At 47.9% G+C, this 22538-nt stretch overlaps 1 protein-coding gene across 3 annotated transcripts in view; it reads right to left on the bottom strand.

Moving 5' to 3' along the window:
• Nucleotides 1-22538, bottom strand: part of ARMC9 (armadillo repeat containing 9) — a 134010-nt gene that overhangs the window by 27382 nt on the left and 84090 nt on the right. For all 3 annotated transcript variants that reach the window (XM_036769101.1, XM_036769102.1, XM_036769104.1), the window contains 2 exons: nucleotides 19423-19513; nucleotides 18326-18381 (listed from right to left, as the gene is read on the bottom strand). In XM_036769101.1, coding sequence (XP_036624996.1) covers nucleotides 18326-18381; nucleotides 19423-19513 — 147 coding nt within the window. The remainder of the gene's footprint in view (nucleotides 1-18325; nucleotides 18382-19422; nucleotides 19514-22538) is intronic.

Raw genomic sequence — 22538 nt, 5'->3', positions numbered from 1 at the left:
ACCAATTTTCATAGCACGAGGAAGCTGCCTCTTCCCACAAAACTTCACTCAGTATTTCAGACTTTAGCCCGAAGCTCCCTAATTCTGAGCCACATAAACCATCCTAAAATGAGTCTGGGGTTATCCTCAGGACAGAGATTGCTACTGAGTTGGCTGAGGTTAATCTATGAAGTAGTCCCCAATTTGATGGGAGGCCCACCTTAAACTGCCCTTTAGAAGAAGAAGGTTACAGGTAGTGAGCATTGCTCAGGAACAGCTCCAGAGAGAAGGGGAGCTGGGTTTCACCCACTCATCTGTGGTTCAGGAGGAAAAAGAGCAAAAAAGGACTGAGCAATGAATCATGGCCCACAGAGATGAAACAAAAATACAACTTCTTGGTCAGGTTCAGTGTGGAACTTTTTCTAATGATGTCCACGTTCCATTTCAAAGACAAACCAACCAAAGCCTCTGAATCTGGCCCATGTGGCAGTTGTGGTACATAGGAGGCCCTTCTTGGAAGGGCAGATACCTTATCTCTCTCTATGTCTCTCCCAGCACAGGGGTTCACAGCCTCTCCATGGGACTTCCCAGTGTATGCCTTTCAATTTTTTTACTTTCCAAAGAGACCACAGTTCAGGGGTATGGTCAATGTCAAGGCAGATTTATTGATTTCCTCTCTATGCCATGAGATGAGGCTAATGAATTAGTTTTAAATGTTTTTTAAAATGATGTTTGAGAGGAACCCAGCAATCCAAGATGAATCAAAATTTCAAGGGTTGAAAGACAGTGGGAAGCTGCATAGTGGATGTAAGGAGGCCACACTCCTTCGCCAATGAAGACCTCTATTTAAGAGGTGGTATAACAGCCATCACCAAGGGCAGATGTGACTGGAAATAGAAATGGGCCAGCCATGCAGTAAGGATGAGGAGTGTTTGCCAGTAGACTAGTTTCCACATTTGGACCTTACCATATATTTACAAAGAAAGGGGAAGGTAGGGTTGAGAACTAGGCATCAAATGTTGGGTTCTACCCCTATAGTCTGAACCCCTGGCCATGGGGAAAGCTGTTCCCTATGTTTTAATTCTTTACTCACTAAATGCAAGTGAATACTTGTGGCCTATCTTAACAGGATGCAGGAAACATAAATTACTATGCTTTGGTTGAGAAAGGCCTCAACCAGAAGTCAGAAGACCTGAGTTCTAATCTCAGTTCTGACGGGAAAGTCATCTAAACTGGGAATGGGGGCTTCCTTTCTCCTTCTGCCAAACAGGGGCAACATTCAGTCCCCAGTTTACACCATGAGAAGGATTTGATCAGTCTCTTAAATTTTTGGATCTTTGGAAAACAAAGACCTGGAAGAGGTACAAGTAGTGGAGTGGTAGAAAGTGCAGGGGCCTTGGAACCAGAAGCCTCAGCTCCCCCTCCTCACTCTGCCACCTACCAGCTCTGTAACTGCAGCAAAATTCAAATTTGGACTTAAGGAAGGAGGACAAAATGCAAGGCACTGGCCATAGAGAAACACAAGCAAGGTAGACCCTGTCCTCAGGGCGCTTACACTCTACTGGGGAGAGGCTACATACTTATAAGTAAATACACAGTCTATTAAAATAATACCAATCAATTTCAAGAGAACATTATCAGGACAAGTCTGGGAGCCTCAGTTTCCCCATCTGTCTAACAGGCCTAATATTTTCACTAAGAGTACTGTATCATGGGTATTTGATGATTAAGTGCTTCACAAACTATGCATGTCATTAATCATTGAAATTCCTGGAAACAACTCTTATCAGGAATGAACCAATGGAATCACTCTCAAGATTCACGAAATGCAAAGATAAGATGAGGTGGATAACAAAAAACCCCTAGACTGTCACAGAGCCTATTCAGTGAGTTTCCAAAAGTACTTGGAAAACTTGCCCAGGCAATGCTGGGGGAAGGGAGAGAAAATCCTCAGCTCCCCAGGCCCCACAATGGGAAGGGTAAGCAGATATCCCATTTAAACCAGTCCACGGGACAAAGGGACACCTTCCCAGTCAATGCCAAGTAGGTGAAGAAACGAAGAATCTTTATCCAGATTTTTTTTTTTTTTTGAAATGGGCAAACCCAGCCCCCAGTGGGCGCTGGGCCAGAGAACAGAGAGAGCTGCCTTCTAATCGTGCTCAGGAATGACCATGGGGCGGATCACTCCTCTCCGCTCATTCTCCCCAATGTCTGAGAGAAAAGGATTCTATTGCATTCTACGCGCCCAAGTTGGGCTGTTGTGAGAGCTGGCTGAAACTCATAAAGTTCTCTGGAGAGGGAAGCCTGGCCTGAAGGCAGGGTATTATCTTTTCAGGAGTGTTTGTGCCCTCTGAATAGAAACCGAGGTTTGTGAAACCCAGCTCGGGAGACAAGACTTCTGAGGTCCTGAGAAGGGGTGTGAGAGGTAAGGAAATGCTTCCAGAGTTAAGTGCCTTAAGGTGGGTCTTATATACCATCGCTGGAATGTATTTACAATGAGAGCCTACAATTACATTGTCTTTTTACATTTTAGCCAAATGCATCAAATTACTGGAGTCTCAGCTCGCTGATAACCGACTGCCTGAGGAAATTCAGCCTGCCTTTTGAAAGCACTGGAGTTGAGGGGAATTTAGATGTCCAAGGAGAGTGCCATGATTCTATGACACTACAGGATTCTTAACTGCTGGCTTTGGACACTCAATCCTGCCAGCAAGTCTGCCTCTGAGGAACGGGGACTGGGTGACCACCAAATACACTGGAAAACTAGGCTTCTTCCCAGTCAGGCACAGACAGGGCAAGGTGTTCAAATGGCTTTCCTGGACTGGGCTGAGTGAAGAGATCCAATTTGGTCATGACCATAGGAGTGGTTCCATTTCACTCTTCACCAACCTGGAAGAGAAAGCATGATCCTGGGGACTGGCCTTCTGTGGAATCTTCCTATTTCCCATATGTCCCCATGGGCTGCCTTGATGGATGGAGGTCTCCCTCTCCTTGGGAGCTGGCCAGGAGGCCATGTGAGAAGTTTCCCAGGGGGATGATGGGAGAAGGGGTTTTGCCTTGCATAGGATCTGTTTAATCCATAATGCCCTTTCTGTGCCCCAATTCAGAGAATGTGGGCCCTCCTGGAATCAGGCCAGCTTAATTGACTCAGTCTGGGGCCTGAGCTTTTCCTGAACACTAAATGAAGTCTAGGAAGGCATTTGGGGACAAAAGGAAAAAAAGCAGGGCTTATCGACATACATTTGATACATGAAGCCATAGGAACACCTCCATCCCACCTTCTCTGGCCTCTGGGCCCCAGGCCTCACATGAACTCTCCCCACCCCTCGCCCCCACCCCCTCCTCACAGCCTCTCTTTCTCTGAGGCCCAGCTGTGGTGGTACTCCTCCAGGAAGCCTTTAATGATTTCCCCAGCTAGATGTCATCTCTTCTTCAGGATTTATTGAGTCACGGACCATAGAAGCCTGGCTCTGAAGCTGGATGGGACCCGACCCCCTCATCTTACAGATGAGGAAGCTGAGGCTCACGGGTCTGATGGCCACACAGAGGGTAAAGCTGAAGACCGGATTGAAGCCGTCCTGACTTCTAAATGTGCATTCTTTCTCTGCTCCCTGCTGCAAGACCTCCTAGGAGAGGGCCCTACCCTCTCCTTAAGCAGCCCATTTCACTTGGGGAAAGTGCTCCCCAACATCACATCTACATTTACCTCTTGGCTACTTCTCCCTACTGCTACTGCTTCTGTCATTTGAGGCCAATAGTTATAATGCACCCCCCTCCCCCACCTCCCAAGTCTTCATTTCTCCAGGCTCTTTGACCAACGCATGGGTGACATGAGTTCAAGGTCCTTCACCACCATGGATACCCTCCACTGGCTGCTCTGCAGCTTCTCAATGTCCTTCTCAAACTGGGATGCCCAGAAGTGAACCGAGTGCAACAGCTGAGGTCTGGCCAAGGCAGAACTCTGGAGGGCATCATTGAAATACTCCTGGATGTGGGATACTCCATTGGCTGTTTTCAGCTGTCAAACTCCTATGGAGCTTGCAGTCCACTAATACCCCTAGATTTTTTCAGACAACCTTTTAACCAGAGCTCCCTCATCACATACTTAGGAAACTGATGTTTCTGGGCCCAAGTGGCCAAAGACTATTCATTCATCCCCATTGATTTGCATCTTATGAGATTCAGCCCAATGCTGGAGCCCATCAAGAATACATGACTGTTCTCTCCTCATCCCTCTTTTTCTAATTACTTCCTGGCCTCTTTGTTCATTATTCTCTTCCAAGTGTGGATGTCCCAAAGGTTCTAAACGAGATCACCTTCTCTTCTCTCTTTATGCTCTTTCTCATGGTGAGTGTGCACAATCCCAGATGTTCCATTACCACCTTTAGGGAGATGACCACCAAACCACTGTGGAATGTCCAGCCCTGGTCTCTCCCACTTCTCCAGTTGCTTGCTGAAATTTCTACCTGATTGTCCCATCAGCACCCAACTCAACATGGCCAAAGACTGATCTTGTCGCCTTTACCCTTACATTTGCTCTTGTTTCCAGCTTCCCAGTTTCTACTAAAGGGACCACAATAATTCCAGCCTTGAAACTGCAATCATCTCTGAGTGGTGCCTCTTCCTCATCCCTCACTACGTGAACAGTCACTGAGTCTTGCTGATGCTGTATCACAACGGTTCTGCCTCTCCTCCCACCGTCCTGACTTAGAGCTTCAATAAATCTCTCCTGAGCACTTAAAAAAAGTATTTTTTAAAATTTTCAGTTCCAAATCCTCTCCCTCCCTCCACCCCTCCCCCACCCACTGAGAAAGCAAGAAATATACCTGTTATACATACACAGTCATGAAAAACATATTTCTACATTAGCCACATTATGAAACAAAAGCAAGAAAAAATAAAGGAAAAAATATGCTTCTATCTGCATTCTGAGTTCATCAGTTCTCTATCTGGAAGTGGACAGCATTTTACATCATGAGTCACCGGCACCTGGTGGATCATTGTATTGGTAAAAGTCACTAGGTCTTTCACAGTTGATTAGCATTACAATATGGCTGTTACAGTGTACAATGTTCTGGTTCTGTTCACTCCGCTTTGTATTGGTTCACAGAAGTCTTCCTAGGTTTTTCTGAAACTATCACCTTCATCATTTCTTATAGCAAAACAGAATTCCAGCACAATCATATAATACAGCTTGTTCAGCTGTTCCCCAATTGATGGGCAATCCTCACAGTTTCCAATTCTTTGCTACCACAAAAAGAGCTACTATAAATATTTTTGTATATATACATCTTTTTCCTTTTTCTTTGATCTCTTTGGGATACAGACCTAGTAGTGGTACTGCTGGGTCAAAAGGTATGCACAGTTTTATAGCCTTTGGGTATAATTCCAAATTGTTTTCCAGAATGGTTGGATCAGTTCACAACTCCACCAACAATGCATTGGTGTACTTATTTTTTTTTCACATCCCTTCCAGCATTTGTCATTCTCCTTTTCTGTCATATTAGTCAATCCGATAGGTATGAAGTAGTACCTTAGAGTTGTTTTAATTTGCATGTCTCTAGTTATTAGTGGTTTAGAGCATTTTTTCATGCCTATTGATAGCTTTGATTTTTTTTTCTCTGAAAACTTCCTGCTTACATTCTTTGACCATTTATCAACTGAGAAATGGGTCCTATTTTTTTTTTTTAGAAATTTGGCTCATTTCTCTATATATTTTAGAAATGAATATTTATCAGAGATACTACATAATTTTTCTTAGTTTCTTACTTTTCTTATAATGTTAGCTGCATTGATTTTTTTTTGTTGTAAAACATTTTTAAGTTTATGAAATCAAAATGATTCAAGTTACCTCCTGTGAACCTTTCTGTCTTTTGCCTAGTTATGAACTCTTTTCCTCTATTCATAGATCCAACTGGTAATTTCTTCCATATTTCCCTAACTTACTTATAATGTCACCTTTTGTATCTAAATCATGTACTCATTTTGAGCTGCTCACTGAGCACATAGCAGGCAATGAATCAATATTTATTGGCATAAGATGTGAGATGCTGGTCTGTGCTTAGCTTCAGTCAGATTACAGTTTTCTCAAACAGATTTCATCAAATAGCGAATTCTTGTCCTGATGGCTCATATCTAGCCTACTGGGCTCATGTGCTTCTGGATGTTGTGCACCTAATCTGTTCCACTCATCAATGACTCTGTTTTTTCCCCAGCACAAAACTGTTTTTACTGATTACTGCTTTATAATATAGTTTGAGACCTGGCACTACTAGGCCGCCTTCCTTTTTTCAATTGATTCCTTTGATATTCTTGACCTGTTCTTCTTCCAGATGAATTTAGTTATTGTTTTCTCTAGCTCTATAAAGTCATTCTTTGGCAGCTGAATTGGTATGGCACTGAATAAGTAAATTTATTTAGGTAGTATTGTCATTTTTCTTCCTGAGGACTTTTCATAATAGCTTAAGAAGCTAAGAGATCAGGGGCCTCCTCACCTCTCACTATTGCACTCTCCAAAATATCCTCCATGTGGCTGCCAAAATCATCTTCGTAAGAGCTGCTCCTTGATTCTGACCAGCTGTCTGTCTTCTGTGAATCCACGCGCCCCATGCCTGGAGCTGCCTCCGCCCAGAATCCCAATTTGGCAAAAAACATCTGCTGCCCCTCACATCTTCCTCGGGCCCTTAGTCTGTATCTGTTCTTTGTTTCCCCCACATTCTCAGTTGAATTATCCCACAGCGCCTTCATGTTTCAAAGCACTTTCCTCACCAACCCTGGGCAGTACAGGGCAAGCTGGTACAACATGGCTGGGGAAGGAATCTGTTCCAGATAGATCAACCAGGAATAGGAAAAGCAGGTTGAAGTCAAATGAGAGAGGCTGCAAGGGCCAGAACACAGAGATTTCCAAAGGAGAGCGAGGGAGGCACAAGGCTTGAAGCCCCAGGGAACAAAGCTCCAGGAGCTTGGGAGGAAAAGGGTCTTTATTGCACAGGCAGTCAGAGGTCAAGGGCATTGCACCCACTGGTCCATGGCCATGTTAAGAAAGACACTGCCAAGTTAGAGCCCAGGTGGAAAGGCTTGTTTGGAGGGGAAGTAGCGCAAGGGAAGGACTCTGGGCAGTATCTGAAGGTTGGGGAAGCCAAACTGCTCTGCCACTAAAGCCAGCAACTAAAGGGCTGGAACAGGGTGTCCCCAAAGTCTTAGTGCAGTCTTGGGCTCTAACAACTTGAAGCTGCATATGACTCTTGGGGCACCCTATATTAAGGACAAGGCCCAGTAGGTCCCTTCCTGGGCAACTGCCCCATCTACAACATCAATCAATCAATCAATCAACATTGATTCAGTGCCTGCTGGGTGTTCAGTGGGCAGTGAATAGAGTACCAGGCCTGGTGTCAGGAGGATCTGAGTTCAAATCCAGCCTCAGACACTGACTAGCTATCTTACTAGCTGGGTAAGTCACTTAATCTCCATTTGCCTCAGTTTCCTTACCTGTAAAATGAAGACACACTGGAGAAGGAAAGGACAAACCACTCCAGTCTCTTTGCCAAGAAACCTAAATGGGGTCACAAAGTGTCACTCACAACTAGAAGGACTGAACAACATGTGCTCACTGTGGCCATGGAGGGCACTAGGGATATAAAGACAAAAGCAAAACTCCTGCCTTCAAGGAGCTGCTCTAGGATGTGCAAAACTAGCACAAAGCATGTATCTGGAGGGGATCAGAGAAGGCTGGTGCTTGGGCAATTTCCAAGGAAATAAGGGATCCAAGGAGGAGGGTGAAGGTGGAGGGCCCTCCTGGTGCAAGCGCTCACAATTTGGCCTCGGAAAAGGGGAAAGGCAGCTTTAAACACCAAGGAGAGGACTCTGAATTGGATCCTAAAGGCCAGAAGGAGCCAGTGGGGCTTCCTGAGGATGGGCTAGAAATGGGAGAGGCTGGGAGTCTGGACGCCTGCTCGGAGGGTCTCCCAACAGTCCAGCTGAGAAGTGATCAGGGCCTCAAGCAGTTGGGGCTAACTGCTACAAGAGACCTGGTGGCTCAGAGGTGTTTGCCTGTGGGCAGACAGGCATCACTAGCATCTCCCATGTTTCCACGGCTTCTTACTTGACAGGACTGTCACAGAAAAGTGGTGGTCATGCAGAGAAGTGGACAGATGGAGGCCATTCAGGCAGCACCCACGGTGGCCAGGGGATGAGACAGAAGCAGTGTAGAGATGGCACCAGAGGTGTGCTTGTCTACCCTGGAGGCTCAGTAAGCAGAGAGCACCTTGGATGCTGCGGACTCGGACACCCAGAGAAAGCCATCTACTCCTCCTTCTCTGCACAGACACCGCTTCTCATCAGAAGGCCCCACAAGGGACAAAGTCACAAAAATGGAGGAGCTTTGGGCAATGCCTGCCTGCTAAGAGGCAGATGCTTTACGCCCACCAAACCTCCATGATTAGGATTCAAGAGAAGATGCCATCTGTGCCCAAGAGGAGGGCTATGCATTCTACGGGGGGGGAGGGAGGGCAGGCAGAGTACAACCTGTATGCCGATGAATGGAAAGTATATGCCCACTAAATACGAAGTATTGGGGGAGGGAGTGAAGAAGGCTAACAAGTGAGGGTGCCAGAAAGCTGCCCAGATTCCAAGAGGCAGAGACTGGAGAGAGAACACTCCCAACATGGTGGACAGGCTATATAAATTCATGGAGGTGTGAGATGCAGTGTTGTATGGGGCCCACTAAGCTAGCTGGCTTGGCTTCAGTGTAGAAGGCATGAGGGCCCCAAGGCCCTGCTACAAAGGCTGGGCTAGTTTTTCCCTAAAAGACAGAAGCTGTTCCTGAGCCCTGATTAGTTCAGGGGCAAAGGCTCAAGCTGCTGATGAGGCTTTCCAGTCCCTGAGGGCATGGAAGGGCCAGCCCACCAGGGTCAGAACCCTCCTACCTGCAGGAGGTAAGTTCCCATTGCCTTCTGATGGAGCACACCCACTGATCCGGCATGTTTCTCCACACAGAGATGCAGGGGGGCTGTATGTGTCAGAACCAGGGCCACATCCTGGTTGAGCATCCTTCCCATGCTGTGGCTAACTTCCTTTTGTAAGGAGCTGGGTGGTCTGGGAGTGTCTCCCTTCCTCATCACCTCTCATCTGGAGGACTGCAGCAGCCTCCTATGCGGTCCCCCTGCCTCACACAGCTGCCAAGTGATGTTCCTGAGGCACAGCTCTGATCATGCCACCCACTGATCCAAAGGCTTCCGTGGTTCCCACTTATTTCTGGGTTAAAACCTAAACACGTCTGTTTGGCTTTTAATGTCCCTTGCGATCAGGCTCATCTTTGTAAGCCTAGTCCATGTTAACTCCTCTTTCCTCACCCTTCTGTCCAGCTATACCGGCCTTCTTGCTGCAGCTTGGGCACAACATTCCATTTTCCAGCACTGCCCCCTGGGCCTCACCTTGGTCCCTTTTAACCGGGCTTGGGTGGCCCCTCTTCCATGAGGCCTTTGCTGATCCTCCAGCTGCTAATGGCTCCTCATTCTTCCCCACCTTGTATTTACTTTGGTCATAGTTTGTATCTATTGATATACGTATCAATTGTTTTCCCTTGAAGGTAGGGACTGTTTCAATTCACTCTATTTGTATACTCCTCCTTTCCTCCTTTTCCAGAGAAGCTTGAATAATAATGAGAATGACCAACACTGACTGGGTACTTTAAGGCTGGGAATGACTTTACATTTGTGCCATCTCACCTCATCAGGTCCAAAGGACCTTGTGAAGCAGGCGTTCTTATTCCCCCCATCTTACAGATAAAAACACTAAGGCTCAGAGGGTGAAGAGCCTGGCCCTGGTGATAATCAAGCTTACAGCTGGAGGAGGTGGCTTGAATCCAGACACACTGGTCCATTCACTGCCCTTCAAAGAGAGTCACTCTTTGGCTTGGGTCACTTTCTCCCTGTGGTCTCCTCTACCCTGCTCACTCCCTGGCCGGCTACTCCCCTTCCTCATCAGCCTTGCCCCAATCTTCATTGTCCAGCTCCCTTTTGAGGATGGAGTAGCTATGACCTGTTCTGTGAACTGTGCCTGACACATGGTAAATGTTTCATAAGTGCTTCGTCTCTCTGTCAGTCTGTCTGTCTTGCCGTCTACTCAGCCTGCTGTGACCTGTTTCATTTGCCTGGATTTCTGTCGGTCATCTTGTCTCTCAATGGTGCTGATCACCACCACCCGCCTGCCCATCCTCCTGGAATTGAACTCCCTGCCCCAGGAAGAAGAATGATGACTGCCCAGACGCATTTGTGTGGTTTCCTCTCTTAGAAAACAAAAACTAGAGAACTCAGAGTCAGGCTCAGGGCCCCACTGCAGCAATCGGACCCTCTGAGGTGACTCAACTGTGCCAGTAAGTGGGAACCCAGCGACGGATGGAGCCAGGTACAGAAAAGAGAAAGAAAGGGCTTTCCTCACCATGTTCACGGCCAAAAGGCTGGGGTCAGGGCTCAGCGAACGGATGTGTTTGTGGTGAATGTTACTAGGGGAGAGGGGGAACAACATAACACAACAAACATTGTGCAGGGTTTAAGATCTGGATCTGGAAGAGAGTTCACATCTACCCCAATACCATCATTTCACAGATGGGGAAACAGAGGCCCAGAGAGTTTAACCATTACAGTAGCAGAGCCAGCATTCCAGCCCAGATCCTCCAACTCCAAGCCCAGTGCGTTAACATGCTACCATTGTGCCTTTTCTTATCAGCTTGTAGCAGGTTCTGTCAAGAAGACTCACCTTTGAACTTAACATATGGTAGAGAGGGATGGGACCCCTGAGCAGGGACAGCACCGGAAGGGACCCCAGGGGTCACCCAGTCCAACTCGCACCTGACCAAGGATCCCCTCTGCTATATACACAAGCAAGTAGAGGGCGACCACTCCTCCTCAAGGCAACTCATCCCAATTCAGTCAGCTCTAATTTTTAAATGTCAGAAGCAAAACTCCACCTCTCCCACCCCCGCCCCACTGCTACTAGTTTTAGCTACTGGGGGTAACCAGGGAAAAATCGAATCCTTCTTCCATGTGATAACCCGCCAAGTCTTCTCTAGGACAAACATTCCTACCTCCTTTAACCAAACTTCCCCCAGCTCTATCTGCTCTTGAGGCCCTTTGACCCTCCTCTAGGGGCCTACACATGCATCGCTGCCCTTCTGTTTTAACAATCCAGCTAGCAGCTGTTGTGGGGGTGAAAGACCAACACACGCCCAACAACAAGCACACTGCCAGTACACGGCAAACGCCCAGGTTCTTTTTATCTGCTTTAGTAAGGAAAGCAACTTTAAGGGGTTGACAAGCTTACTTTAATTCAGCATACAAATATCATTCACTTAGCTCAGGGGAAAAAAACAGCATCTTGAACTTCAGAGCAAAATATAAACAAAGTACAAACATTGACGGGCAGACCTTGTCTGACTCAAATTCCAATACATAGTTACCAGAGTTTAACAAAGTCTCAGCATCCGGCTTTACCAGCTGGAGGGCTCTTAGCACAGTTGCCCAGAGTCTCCGCATCAGCGTGCACCATGAGTGAGAGCCCTAAACAAATTACGAACATCGAGAGACAGACCAAATACAGATTCATAGTCACCAACATCTAGGTTCAGCCCGGGAGCTCATAAAGTGGGCTGGCCCAGAGTCACTCATGCCACTACTGCTGTGGGTAAGAGCTCCAAAGAAGAGAAAGCCAACCCCTGATTCTATATCTTTTTCAGGGTCCGGGGTGAGTCACACATGCGACTCACCCACGTGACCTAGAATCGTCATGAAGAGGTGACTTAAACCCTCCCCTGAGGCAAGGAGGCACCAAGACACCCAAATCTAATCAAGGAAACGAAGGCCAAACTCTTCAAGGGCACTTGGTTGAACTAAGTGCTAAGAGCCCATTTTGCTTACCAACACACCTTCTTCAAATGTGCTGCTCAGAATGGAAAACAATACCTCAGATGGAATTCAAGTCTAGGAGGACAGATGAATTGCATCCAGGGTACTGAAGGAATGTAGGTATGATCCTGGAACCAATAGCAATCATCTTTGAGAGAGAAAGGACAATGGGCAGCCCACCAGATTACTCAGTGTCCCAATGTTCAAAAACCCCAGGCTGGGGAGTGTGCTGGCCACCATGGGCTCCCTGTGTTTCTGCCTCTCTTGACCTCCTCAGAGCCTGGCAAGTGCCTGGCATGCAGCCAGTGCTTAATAAATGCTTATTGACTGATTACTGATCACTAGAGAGTACTCTAGAATAGATTATAAAAGAGATGGCTTGTGTACACTTAGAGAAAACATCGGTGCTTAATAGGAATAAGAATGAATTTATTAGGACGCTATCCTGGGGCCTCGTTTCATTGTCTTTTGTGAGATCTATTAGGTCACAGGACTGTCCTGGACACGATGCATTCTGATTTCAGTAAGGCATCTAACAAGAAGAAGAACTGACATTTACATAGCATCCAGAGGATTTACCTAGCTTATCTGATTTGAGCTCCATGACAGCTCTCCCAGGCAGGTGCTACAGGCGTTATCATGCTCTTTATAGCAGAATAAACTGAACCCTGGCAGGGTGACTGACTCACTCCTTGGTCAAACAGAAAGCAGGCCCTAAGTAAGGTTTTCCTGCTGCCAAGGCCCACACCTTCTCTCTCTTATGCCACGTGGTGACAAAATCTCTCATAATATCCGAGTAGATGATATGTGGCGGACGCATTTGGACCTGGCTCAACAACCGTATCCAGAAGGTATTGACTTACAGATTAGCCCTTATTGGCGACCTGTCTGAGACTCTATCAATGCTTCCCCATCGTCCTGAATGAAGTCACAGAGGCGATGCTTTCCAAATCAGCAGAAGACACAAAGCAAAGGGGGAGCAAGGGAGGCCAATTCAAACAGAAATGGGGGCCATTAATCCATCCATAAAGCTACACGCTGACTTAGTTTTAATATGCAATGCTCTCTATATTTTATTGTATTTTTACTAACTTTATTAGATATTTCCCAATTACATTTTAATATGGATCCAGTCACACTCAGAGGAGTGCTGCGAGTCACAAGCGGCCTGTGGGCCGCAGGTCTGACCCCTCAGCTCTGGATGACAGAGCTGAGGTTTAAAGGACTGTGAGAGGCTGGAATAATGAGCCCAAACCCACAAATTGAGAGTTAGTGGAGATGTGGCTTCACAGCAGTTTGTGTGAGAGCCAGGCACTTCCATATTTGGCCTGTGAATAGTCAGTTCCTCAGTGATGCAATGGAGAAGGGTTTGGTTAGTAATTCTCCATCAGACACATGGCTCCTTGATGACCGGAGGAAGTAGAATGCATGATCATGGCAAAAAAATAAAGAATAAACATGCCAGATTCTCTGTCCAGCCTGGGCTGTTCTCACCTCCTAAGAAGCAAGTTCTAAGCTCACAGGGCCGTACCTCTAGAGCCAGAAGGGACCCCAGAGGCTATCCAGCCTCATTTTATGGAGGAGGAGGTCAAGGCTACTCTCCTTTATTTATGAATGGTGAGAAAGCCCAATGTCCTGGGCACACTGTGCTGTACCACATTGTAGTCACATTGTTCATCAGCCACCAACCAGCAAAGGAACGACTACCATCAGCCCCACCCGCCTTCAGCTGCAGCCAACCTCCTTCCTATGAACATGGCGGTCAAACACCCCCAGGAGCCAAGTCACATGGGAGTACGGCGCTGGCACCCATGGATTTTTCCCTGGGCTTACCTCAAGTGGCAACACCTTCATTTTTAAATCCCAGGGGACGTTAAGAAAGGGGAGCAGCAAACAAATGTTGATTTTATCAAGTCCAGTTTTTCAAATGATGCATGCAGCACTCAGAGGTCTAAGGAGCAGGACGTGCATGGGTGTAAACTGGAGCATTCGTATTTTAAACATGCTTCTGAGCCTCCTGCTCTGATGGTGGAAGAACCCATTCACTGATGTCTACATCGTTTTTCATTCAACCAACTTGGCGCCTTCCTGGGGACACAGTTAACTGCACTGCGGGCCCCAGGGCCTCTCCTTTTCTGCCTCTGTTTCCATAGAAATGGACCCTAGCACAAACAATGTTCACAAACACCTAGGGAACCCCGAACACTTAAAGCCCTCCCCTTGTCTGCGGTGATGTCTATTTCCATAGAAACTGGAGTGGAAAAGAAGGCAGCAGCTGTGAGTCAGCCATGGGCTCATTCTGAGACCTCCCAGGGACAGCAAGTGCTATAGCCCAAGAATGAGATTCAGGAGCTGGAAAACACAAGCTCAGCTGGAAACTTTGATTTCTTTACTGACAGCCTGGCATTTCAGTGGCAAGAGAGGCATCTCACTGAACTAAACACAAGGCACCTCCTCCTCTCTGTGAGACCCACTCACAAGCATCATGTGCCCCCCACAAAGTCCTTGGGCCAGGTTTCCCAGAACCCTTCAAGGCATGACCAGGTCCTGGGAAAGGGGCTCTACAGGCAGCCTGGGCCAGGCAATCAGGGGATCCAGGCAGCTGCATGTGAAGAGGGCTCTGCCAGCCTGCCTGGGAGAAGCCCCACCAGCAGCAGTGCCTTGCTTCTCACTTGTCCAGTGAGGTGTGCCCACTGCCCAGACTGAGACTTTTGGCTCTTGGTCCCAGAAGAGGCTCCTGGGTTATGACGTCCTTGGTTTAGCACCGAGCTCCATGCTTGCTGCTGTGTTTTCTACTCAAATCCAGGTCCTAGATGCTAACCTTTCATGCTGGGCTCCTTGGCTCATCCTCACTATCTAGCCGGACCCTCTTCCTGGGCCCTGGACCCTGTATTCAGCACTCAGCTGGCCTGGCTTCCAAGTCCTGGCTGCTCTGATCTACACTGCCTGCTGGGCTCACGGGCCATGGCTGGGCTTGTGGGCCACGACCAGTCTTGTGGTGACCGCCTGCTCCTCCCTCCTGTCCCAACTGCCAGCCCTGCTCTCTTCTGCTGGGACCAATCCTGCTGCTGCTCATGGCAGCCCGGCCTCCGATGCAGACCAGAGGCATCACTGACCTTGATCTTCCAGGGCTCCTGGCTGAGCTGGCCCTGCTTTGAGTGGAGACACTGTTCTGACCATTTCAGCGTCTGCGCCCTTCCATTGCTGGCTGCTTCCCTTACCTGGGTCTAGGAACATATCCTTAGCTCTACTGCCAGTGGGGAAAGAAACCCTGAGGGCTGACTCTGCTCCTTTCACACCAGACATGTGGGTCTCCTAGACTCTGGAAACTGGAATCTCCTAACCTAGCCATGGAAGATGGGAGTGAATCTGGAAAAATCTCTTCTTGAGCCCCATAAAGTGCCCTTGAGCTCTAAAAGCTTGTCCCATGTTCCAGGGGGTCACCACACATTGTGTCTTCTCAGCTCCAAGAACTGTCCTCAATGGCTCTTGAGCTCCAGAAATCTTCCTTGACCAAATCACGGAATTTCCTCCAAGCTCCAAAGAGCCCAGGACCATTCTTGTGTCCATCCCCTCCTCTCCACTCACCCAGCCTCCCCAGCTTAGGTCCTCCTCACCTCTGGCCTGGATCCCTGCAGGAGTGTCCCAAATGATCTCCCTAATGTGGGATCCCTACAGGAGCGTCCTAAGAGATCCCCACTCCCACTCCAGCCCAGGCTCCACAAAACTGCTCCAGCGATGTTTCTGAGGCCTATTTCTGAGCACATCCTCCCCTGCCCTAAACTGTGGCCAGCCCTATCATGCCTCAGATCTTTGCTGTGGAAAGCCTTCTCAACCTGCACCAATCACTGCTCCCCTTCCCGAACTCTGCCTCATGGCCAAACTATCCCACCGGGTGCCTACCCCAGCCCAGGTTGCCCCACACTCCCTCCCTCCTCATAATCTCTACTTCCTGCACAGTTCTGCTCAAGGGGCACTTTCTACGTGAGACCTTTCCCAACCCCCACCCCCACCCAAGCCACCAATGCTTCCCCCTCCCCCAGTCTAGATGCAGATTTTGTAGAGAGGAAGCATGACATAATAGATAGTTAGGAAGGTCTGGGTTCAAATTCTGTCTCTGACACACAAAGTACTGCCTGTAAGACCCGGGGCCAGTCATTGAACTTCTCAGGGCCCTAGAGGTCTCCCCAAGACTCTAGAGCAGGTGGCAAACTGCACTGAGGGAGGGAGTTGTTCATGCCAGAAGTTCTTTCCACTACACAGATGAAATCATAGCTGTCCTCCCCCTCCAAAGAAAACTATTTTGCATAAATTTCCTCATAGATGGCTGTTTTCCCTTCTCCTTCAGGAGAATGGGAGCTCCTTGAGGGCAGAGACTCTTCATTTTTGTCTCTGTCTCTCCATCAGTTAACATGGTGCCTGGCACTAGCAGGCACTTAAAACACGCAGGATAAATGAATAAGGCTCACAAGGGTTAACCCCAGAAGTCAATGTTCAGGCCCACAGAAGCCAAACATTCCCAGGACAAGGCCGGACCATGCAGAAGACAAGCAGGGCCCTCAGTGCAGGAGCGGCAGGCTGGGCCAGGGAAGGCAGGACAAGCCCTGCTCAAGGCCACATCTCAGGGCATGTGTTCGCTGGGGGTCTGCTCGGGGCCTGTGTGTCTCTAGGCCACACCAGTGCTGCTGCTGTTTTCCAAGTCCTGCCCAGGACGTGAATCCATCCTGCTTTATGTGACCAGGAGAGCAAAGACACACAGGAAGTCAGCCCGTCCAACAGGCTTCTGTCCCCTGCCTCTCTGGTGAGGGGGCACCTGCCTGTTCCACAATTCAGGGCTTGAGGATCCAACCCTGAATCCCTGGGCTTGTCTAGCTGGCTCCAAGCCACCTCTGCCTTTGGACCTGGTGGCCAGTTCTTCCAAACTTGGGTCACACTATTCCCCCCCACTGTTGATGCCCAAGGCTCACGAGGCTTACTCCCCATTTTCCATATACAGCCCACATTTTTCAACCTCGACGCAGCTTTTAAAGGCCAATCTGAATGTCCCTTCCTGGAGGAAGACATCCCTGAGACCCGTGGGGAAGGCTTTTCCTCCTGGGACCTCCAACAGCACTCTGCTCACACTTCTCTTATACAATATAGGACATTCTAAGAACCATGTCTAGTCTTTGCATCATAACCAGAGCCTCACCTAGTACTCTGCACACAATAGGTGCTTAATACTTGTTACAGTGGTGGTAGGAATGACCCCTTAGGTATATAGGGATAAAGACTGTGAAAATAAAGGTAACCCAATCGCTAATGAACCTGGTAGCTTGGCACCTGATCCCTTGGAAGCCTGAGAACGGTGATGGCAGAAGGAAATCTAAACTAGGAATCACAGCCTCCAAAGAGGGACACTGAACGACCACGGCTCAGGGACACCAGGAGACTTTTTGAGCATGGGGTAGACCAAGAGCCGCTGAGGACCCTTCCAACCCTTAAGTTCTGGGATTCTGAGAAGAAACCATGGAATAACCTCTCCACCTGATGCATTAATCTTTTCTAGAACTTCTCAGAGAAATGGCCAACATTTCTAGCGACGGAGAACTCATTACTTTACAACAAAGCATATTCAATTACCAGATGACTCTCACAGATTGGAAATTCTCCCAGATGTGGAGCTGAAATCGGTCCGGCTGTCTCCCCTCATCCAGTTTTATGCACTGGAACCGCAAAGAAGAAGCTGGACCCTCTTTCCTACAGTAGTGCCCCACTCCCCTCCCATTTTAAGAGAACTGGTCTGTTCTCTTGATGCGTTCACTTCTCCAGCCTCAACATCTCTAACTTTTTCAACAGACACTTTCATGTCATGATTCGGCCTTAATCTTCACATGTCCAACACTGAACTAATTATCTCCCCCCATCCACCCAAGCCTTTCCCATTCATCCCAACTTCCCTGTTCCTGTGGAGGGCACCATCATCCTCCCTTCCCCCAGACTTCTAACCTCAGGGCCATCCTTGACCCCGCTCTCTCACCCCCACCTCCCACATCCAATTGAGTCTCCCTTTAATAAACGTCTGTCAATTTGCTAACTGGCCACTGTCCCTTGGATGCAGTTCACTTTATCCATGACCTTCCTAAAAGGTGGCGCCCAGCCCTGAATGCCTACTTTGTACGTGGTCTGACCAGGGCCCACGCCATTCTGGGCAGTTGCTGACCGCCACATCACTCTAAGTAAGCTCTCCTATTAACAAGCTTGTGATCCACTGAAACCTTCAGATCCCTTCCACATCCTGCATGTAGAGACATAACTGTTCTAACCGTGGGGCACCTCTCTGCACTGGGCCCATTGTTCTAACTTGGGGATCCCAGTTCTCTACTTTCTCAGGAAAAGAAATCCCAGGCCCGGATATCCCAAACCAAAGTTCTACCAGCATTTTCTCAACAGCCCCTTTGACTTACTTCATCATCTTCCTCCTCTTCATCATCAGACTCGAGAATCGTGTCCAGCGGGTCTTCTAAAAAGCAAAAACAAAGTCAAAAAGAGATCGGAGCCGGGACTGCCCTCTCCCACAAGCCCTTCTCCGGGCATCCTTTGGAGGCCAGCCAGCTTCGTCCTTGGTACCATATGCTGCATCCTCATGCAGGCAGAATCTCTTTTTATAATAAGAACCCATGTAAAAGAGCCATAATATTGCCATTCACCGTAACAGGGAGTGGTTCATCTGCAGCTTGGCCAAGAAGGAACAGAGGCAGTGATGGGATGGATGAAGGGAAGGAATAAAGACAGAAGAGGAAGGGGGAATGGGCAGGCAAGAGGAGCCCAGGGAGAAAGGGGGAGGATCAGGGTGGAGAAGTGAGGAGGTGAAGCAGAAGGAAAGGGGCAATCTGCCAGGGAGGAAGGCACTTGGGGCAGAGATGCCCCAGCCCAGTTAGCCAAGTGCTCATCAACACTAAGGTGAGTCAGAGGGTGCCAGGGCCTCTGTCCCCAGGAAAGCACCTGACACCCACTCTGAGGATGCTCCTCTTCCTAAAAGGAGGCACCATATTGACATCATATGCTATACTTCTTGGGTAAAGAAGCAGGGGCTTCCAATAACAAATTTGCCTGTGCCTTTGTTCCCAGCCTCTCCCCAAATGATGGACTAACAGGTCAGTATTTGTATTTTGCTCCAGAGCCATAAAGTGTCAAGAGCCCTCAGTCTCTGAGCTGGATGGAGCTGGATCCACACGAAGAGCTGACTCATCTCATGCCCAGGGCCTTGATGCCATACCATTCAATAGCACATGTCCATCTCCAATTGTCAAACATCTGGTTCCCAGAGGGTAGCTTTAACGCCACGTTTTCCTCTTTAAAACCTTGCAGAGACATAAGAATTAGAAAAAGAAATCTTAAGAAAGCTTCAAACTGGACAGCCTATGATAGCTTCTGGCTTGCAAGCTTCGACAACCCAGCCAGCTGGCTTTTCTTAGGAAAGCCTTCCCAGCTCCATACAAGGCTGAGGGTCTTCCTAGCACAAGCGAAAGCACCACTAGGCAAGCCACAGTTTTCCACTGACCTGAATTGAGTTGCTTGATAATAAATTCAATCTGGCGTATCATTTCAGCATTGCCTTCCTTGATGAAACATCGCAGGATTTCTTCCATTCCCTAGATGCATCAGAGAAAAGGGTGGTTAGCACTTGGGCCTCCTCTTCATGAAGGAAGCCTGGCTCTTCTGTAGGGTCTTTATATCCCTCAAAGAAATTATTTGGTTGGGAAGAACTACCAAGTAAAAATTTCGTCATGTTGCTAAGCCCCCTCAACAACTCAGACATGAAAAAAAAAAAAACCCTGCTTTTGGTTTAAACAAAGCCCCTGACCGGCCTGATTCATTTAACCCTCTGGGCCTCAGTTTCCTCACCTGTAAAAGGCAGGCAGACTAGCAGACTTCCAAGGACTTCCAACTCTACACTCTGAGAGATTTCTCACCTCCATCCCCTCCTCTCCACGCTCACTGCCACCGCCCGGTTCTCCGCTACCATGACTACCTTCTTAGAATAACATCACACTATCCCCTCACCAGGTCACAGCAGCACCACAGCACTGTGGCTCCAGAGCGTCAGGGACACTAGACGTGCCCTGATTTAGAGTTGGGGTTCTTTCTCTCGGACCCCCGGGGCCCTGACTTGCTCTCGATGTTGGCTGGTCATGTGTGGTAGCCTGACGGAGCGGGGCTGGCTGTCGAGGGTGCCCTGACTGTTTCAGGGGTGGGGCTCTGTAGCTTACTTGTGCTGCTCATGTGGAATTACAGATTGCCCTACCTACTTTTAACTCAACTACCCTCACAAACGAACAAATGGCTTTAAGAAATTCCTGTAGAGATGCCCCAGCTGGAGATACAGATGCTGTAAGCAGTAGCAAGCAGCCGAAGATTTTTTAAATTGATGATTTCATCATATTTGACAAGAGAACAGAGAAAAAGACTTGAAGTGATCAAGATTATGTGAAACACGCTTTTGGTGCACTGTTATTAACAATGAGCCAAAGTGTATGAAGACGCACTTAGTGGGACATTTTAAAACTAAGCCTTTGTTGCCCCAAATGATGTAAACATGTATTTTACCTTCCTCTGTCTGCTTGGCATTCAGCACAGTCCCCAGCACTTAGTAGGAGTTTAATAAATGTTTACTGAATGACCATTTAGAAAACATGGAAATAAAATTTTCTAACCTGTTTTGAAATTTTCCAAGTAAAGTGTTTCAGTGGGTTTTGGACCCATTTACAAAACAAAACAAAACGATTCGATTTACCAGCTTTGGATTTGTTTTGCAAGAACAGCTGATTGAGGCCATCACAAGACTGGAGATGGAATGAAAAAAAGAGCTTCACACTTCAGTCAATGCAGCCAAGCACGTACTTTGGCCAATGGGATCCACCGATTTTTGAGGAGTAGCTTTCCATTAGGACAGCCCTCATAACCAAGAAGGGGAAGAGGATGACCTCATTAACTAGACCTTTGAATGATCACTGTAGAATAAAGTATCAGATCAAGATTTAAAAAAAAAAGCATTTTTAATCCCAGAGGTCTTACTAAAATATTATTAATGATTATTATATCTTATATAATAAATTTTTATTAATACTATTTTTAGTGAGAGCAAAAAGGGTTTGGGGAACCATTAATAAAATAAGCCTTCCAAAGATTATTTATTTCCTATTTATCTCATGTGGCAACTAGGTGGTGCAGTGCACAGAGTGCTCAGGCCTGGAGTCAGGAAGACTCATTTTCCTGAGTTCAAATCTGGCCTTAGACACTTCCTTGCCATGTGACCCTGGGCAAATCACTTAATCCTGTTTGCCTCAGTTTCCTCATCTGTCAAATGAGCTGCAGAAGAAAATGACAAACCACTCCAGTATCTTTGCCAAGAAAACCTCAAATGGGGCCAGGAGGAGTCAGACAGGACTAAACAACATTTATCTCATTTTTAAAAATGTGTTTTTAAATATGTTTCATAATGCACACGATATGTTAATTTACAAATAAATGAAGATACAGATATGAGGATAGTCTTCCCAAACATTTTATAGACTGGGGCACACAGCTGGGCTGGTTCCTTGTTTTATCTAAATTTTCCAATTCCAGAAGGGCCAAGGTCTTCTATGCGGAATGTGAAACGAGTGAGTGAGCGATTGAGGTAATGGACGGGAAGTGCTTTGTCCAGACCCATACCCCAGGAGGAGGAGAGGCAAGGCAAAGGCCCCATCTGCATAAGAAGTAGGGAAAGAGGCCTGCAAGGCAGAGACTGCCACCTGGTTCTTCATTCCTTCACCTACTGGGAGTTTAAACACTGGGAGACCCAGAAGCCTCAGAACTATTTGGTAGTTAGTGGGCGAATAGAACCATGGCCTGGTTTACAGCCAAGATGTCGAGGCTTCAACTGTTGGGTGGCCTGGCCCCCTCGGGCAAGCTGGCTGGTGAAGCCACAGAGACTTCTCAGAATCATGGTTTTAAATGTATAAAATAAGGTGTCTAGGATTACAGGAGGATCAGTTATATTGAATTACAGTCATCAAATTAAAAAAAACAAAAATAAGTTCAGAGACCTCAGATTGAGGCCCAGATCGTGGGTGAGGTCTCTGGCCTGGGAAGAGAAAGCCAAAGGAATAACTAAGCTTTACGGACACTAGAGATGGGCAGGGAGAATCACCTGCCAGGAGGCAGGTAAAAGGCCTCAGGAGTTGTCTAGGTTCGGAGGGGGCCAGGCAGGGGTCGGGGGCTTTCCTAGTCTGAATGAATTTGCCAAAGCCAGCGCTCAGAGTGCCTGACACCCCCCAAGGCAGAGCAGGGTTGGGCAGAGATGGAGGTCTTAGAGAAGGCCACAGGCCAAGCAGAGCAGCTGCCCTCCCTGGGATCCAGCAGGCTCTGGACACTAGCAGAGCAGGAGGGAGGAGCAGCCTGAAGCTTTGGCCTGTGCCTTGGCCATACCCATTCCTGAGATGGTGCTTCTCCCCATGTTCCCTTAAGGTTTCCATTGGCACCCCTGATGCTGTGCACATTCATGGGTGCCCATGCCCTTAGATTTATGGGTCAAATACGTGGTGGCCACTTTTCTTGCGACGTCATTTCCTTGAACATCTCAGCTTTGACCTGTCAAGTGAAAGGGGCACAGGCTGGGGGCCCCAGACCCCACCC

Source organism: Trichosurus vulpecula, chromosome 7 (assembly GCF_011100635.1).
Source record: "Trichosurus vulpecula isolate mTriVul1 chromosome 7, mTriVul1.pri, whole genome shotgun sequence".
Lineage (NCBI taxonomy): Eukaryota > Metazoa > Chordata > Mammalia > Diprotodontia > Phalangeridae > Trichosurus > Trichosurus vulpecula.
Note: the sequence above shows the minus strand (reverse complement) of the source record. Positions and strands in the feature narration are given on the sequence as shown.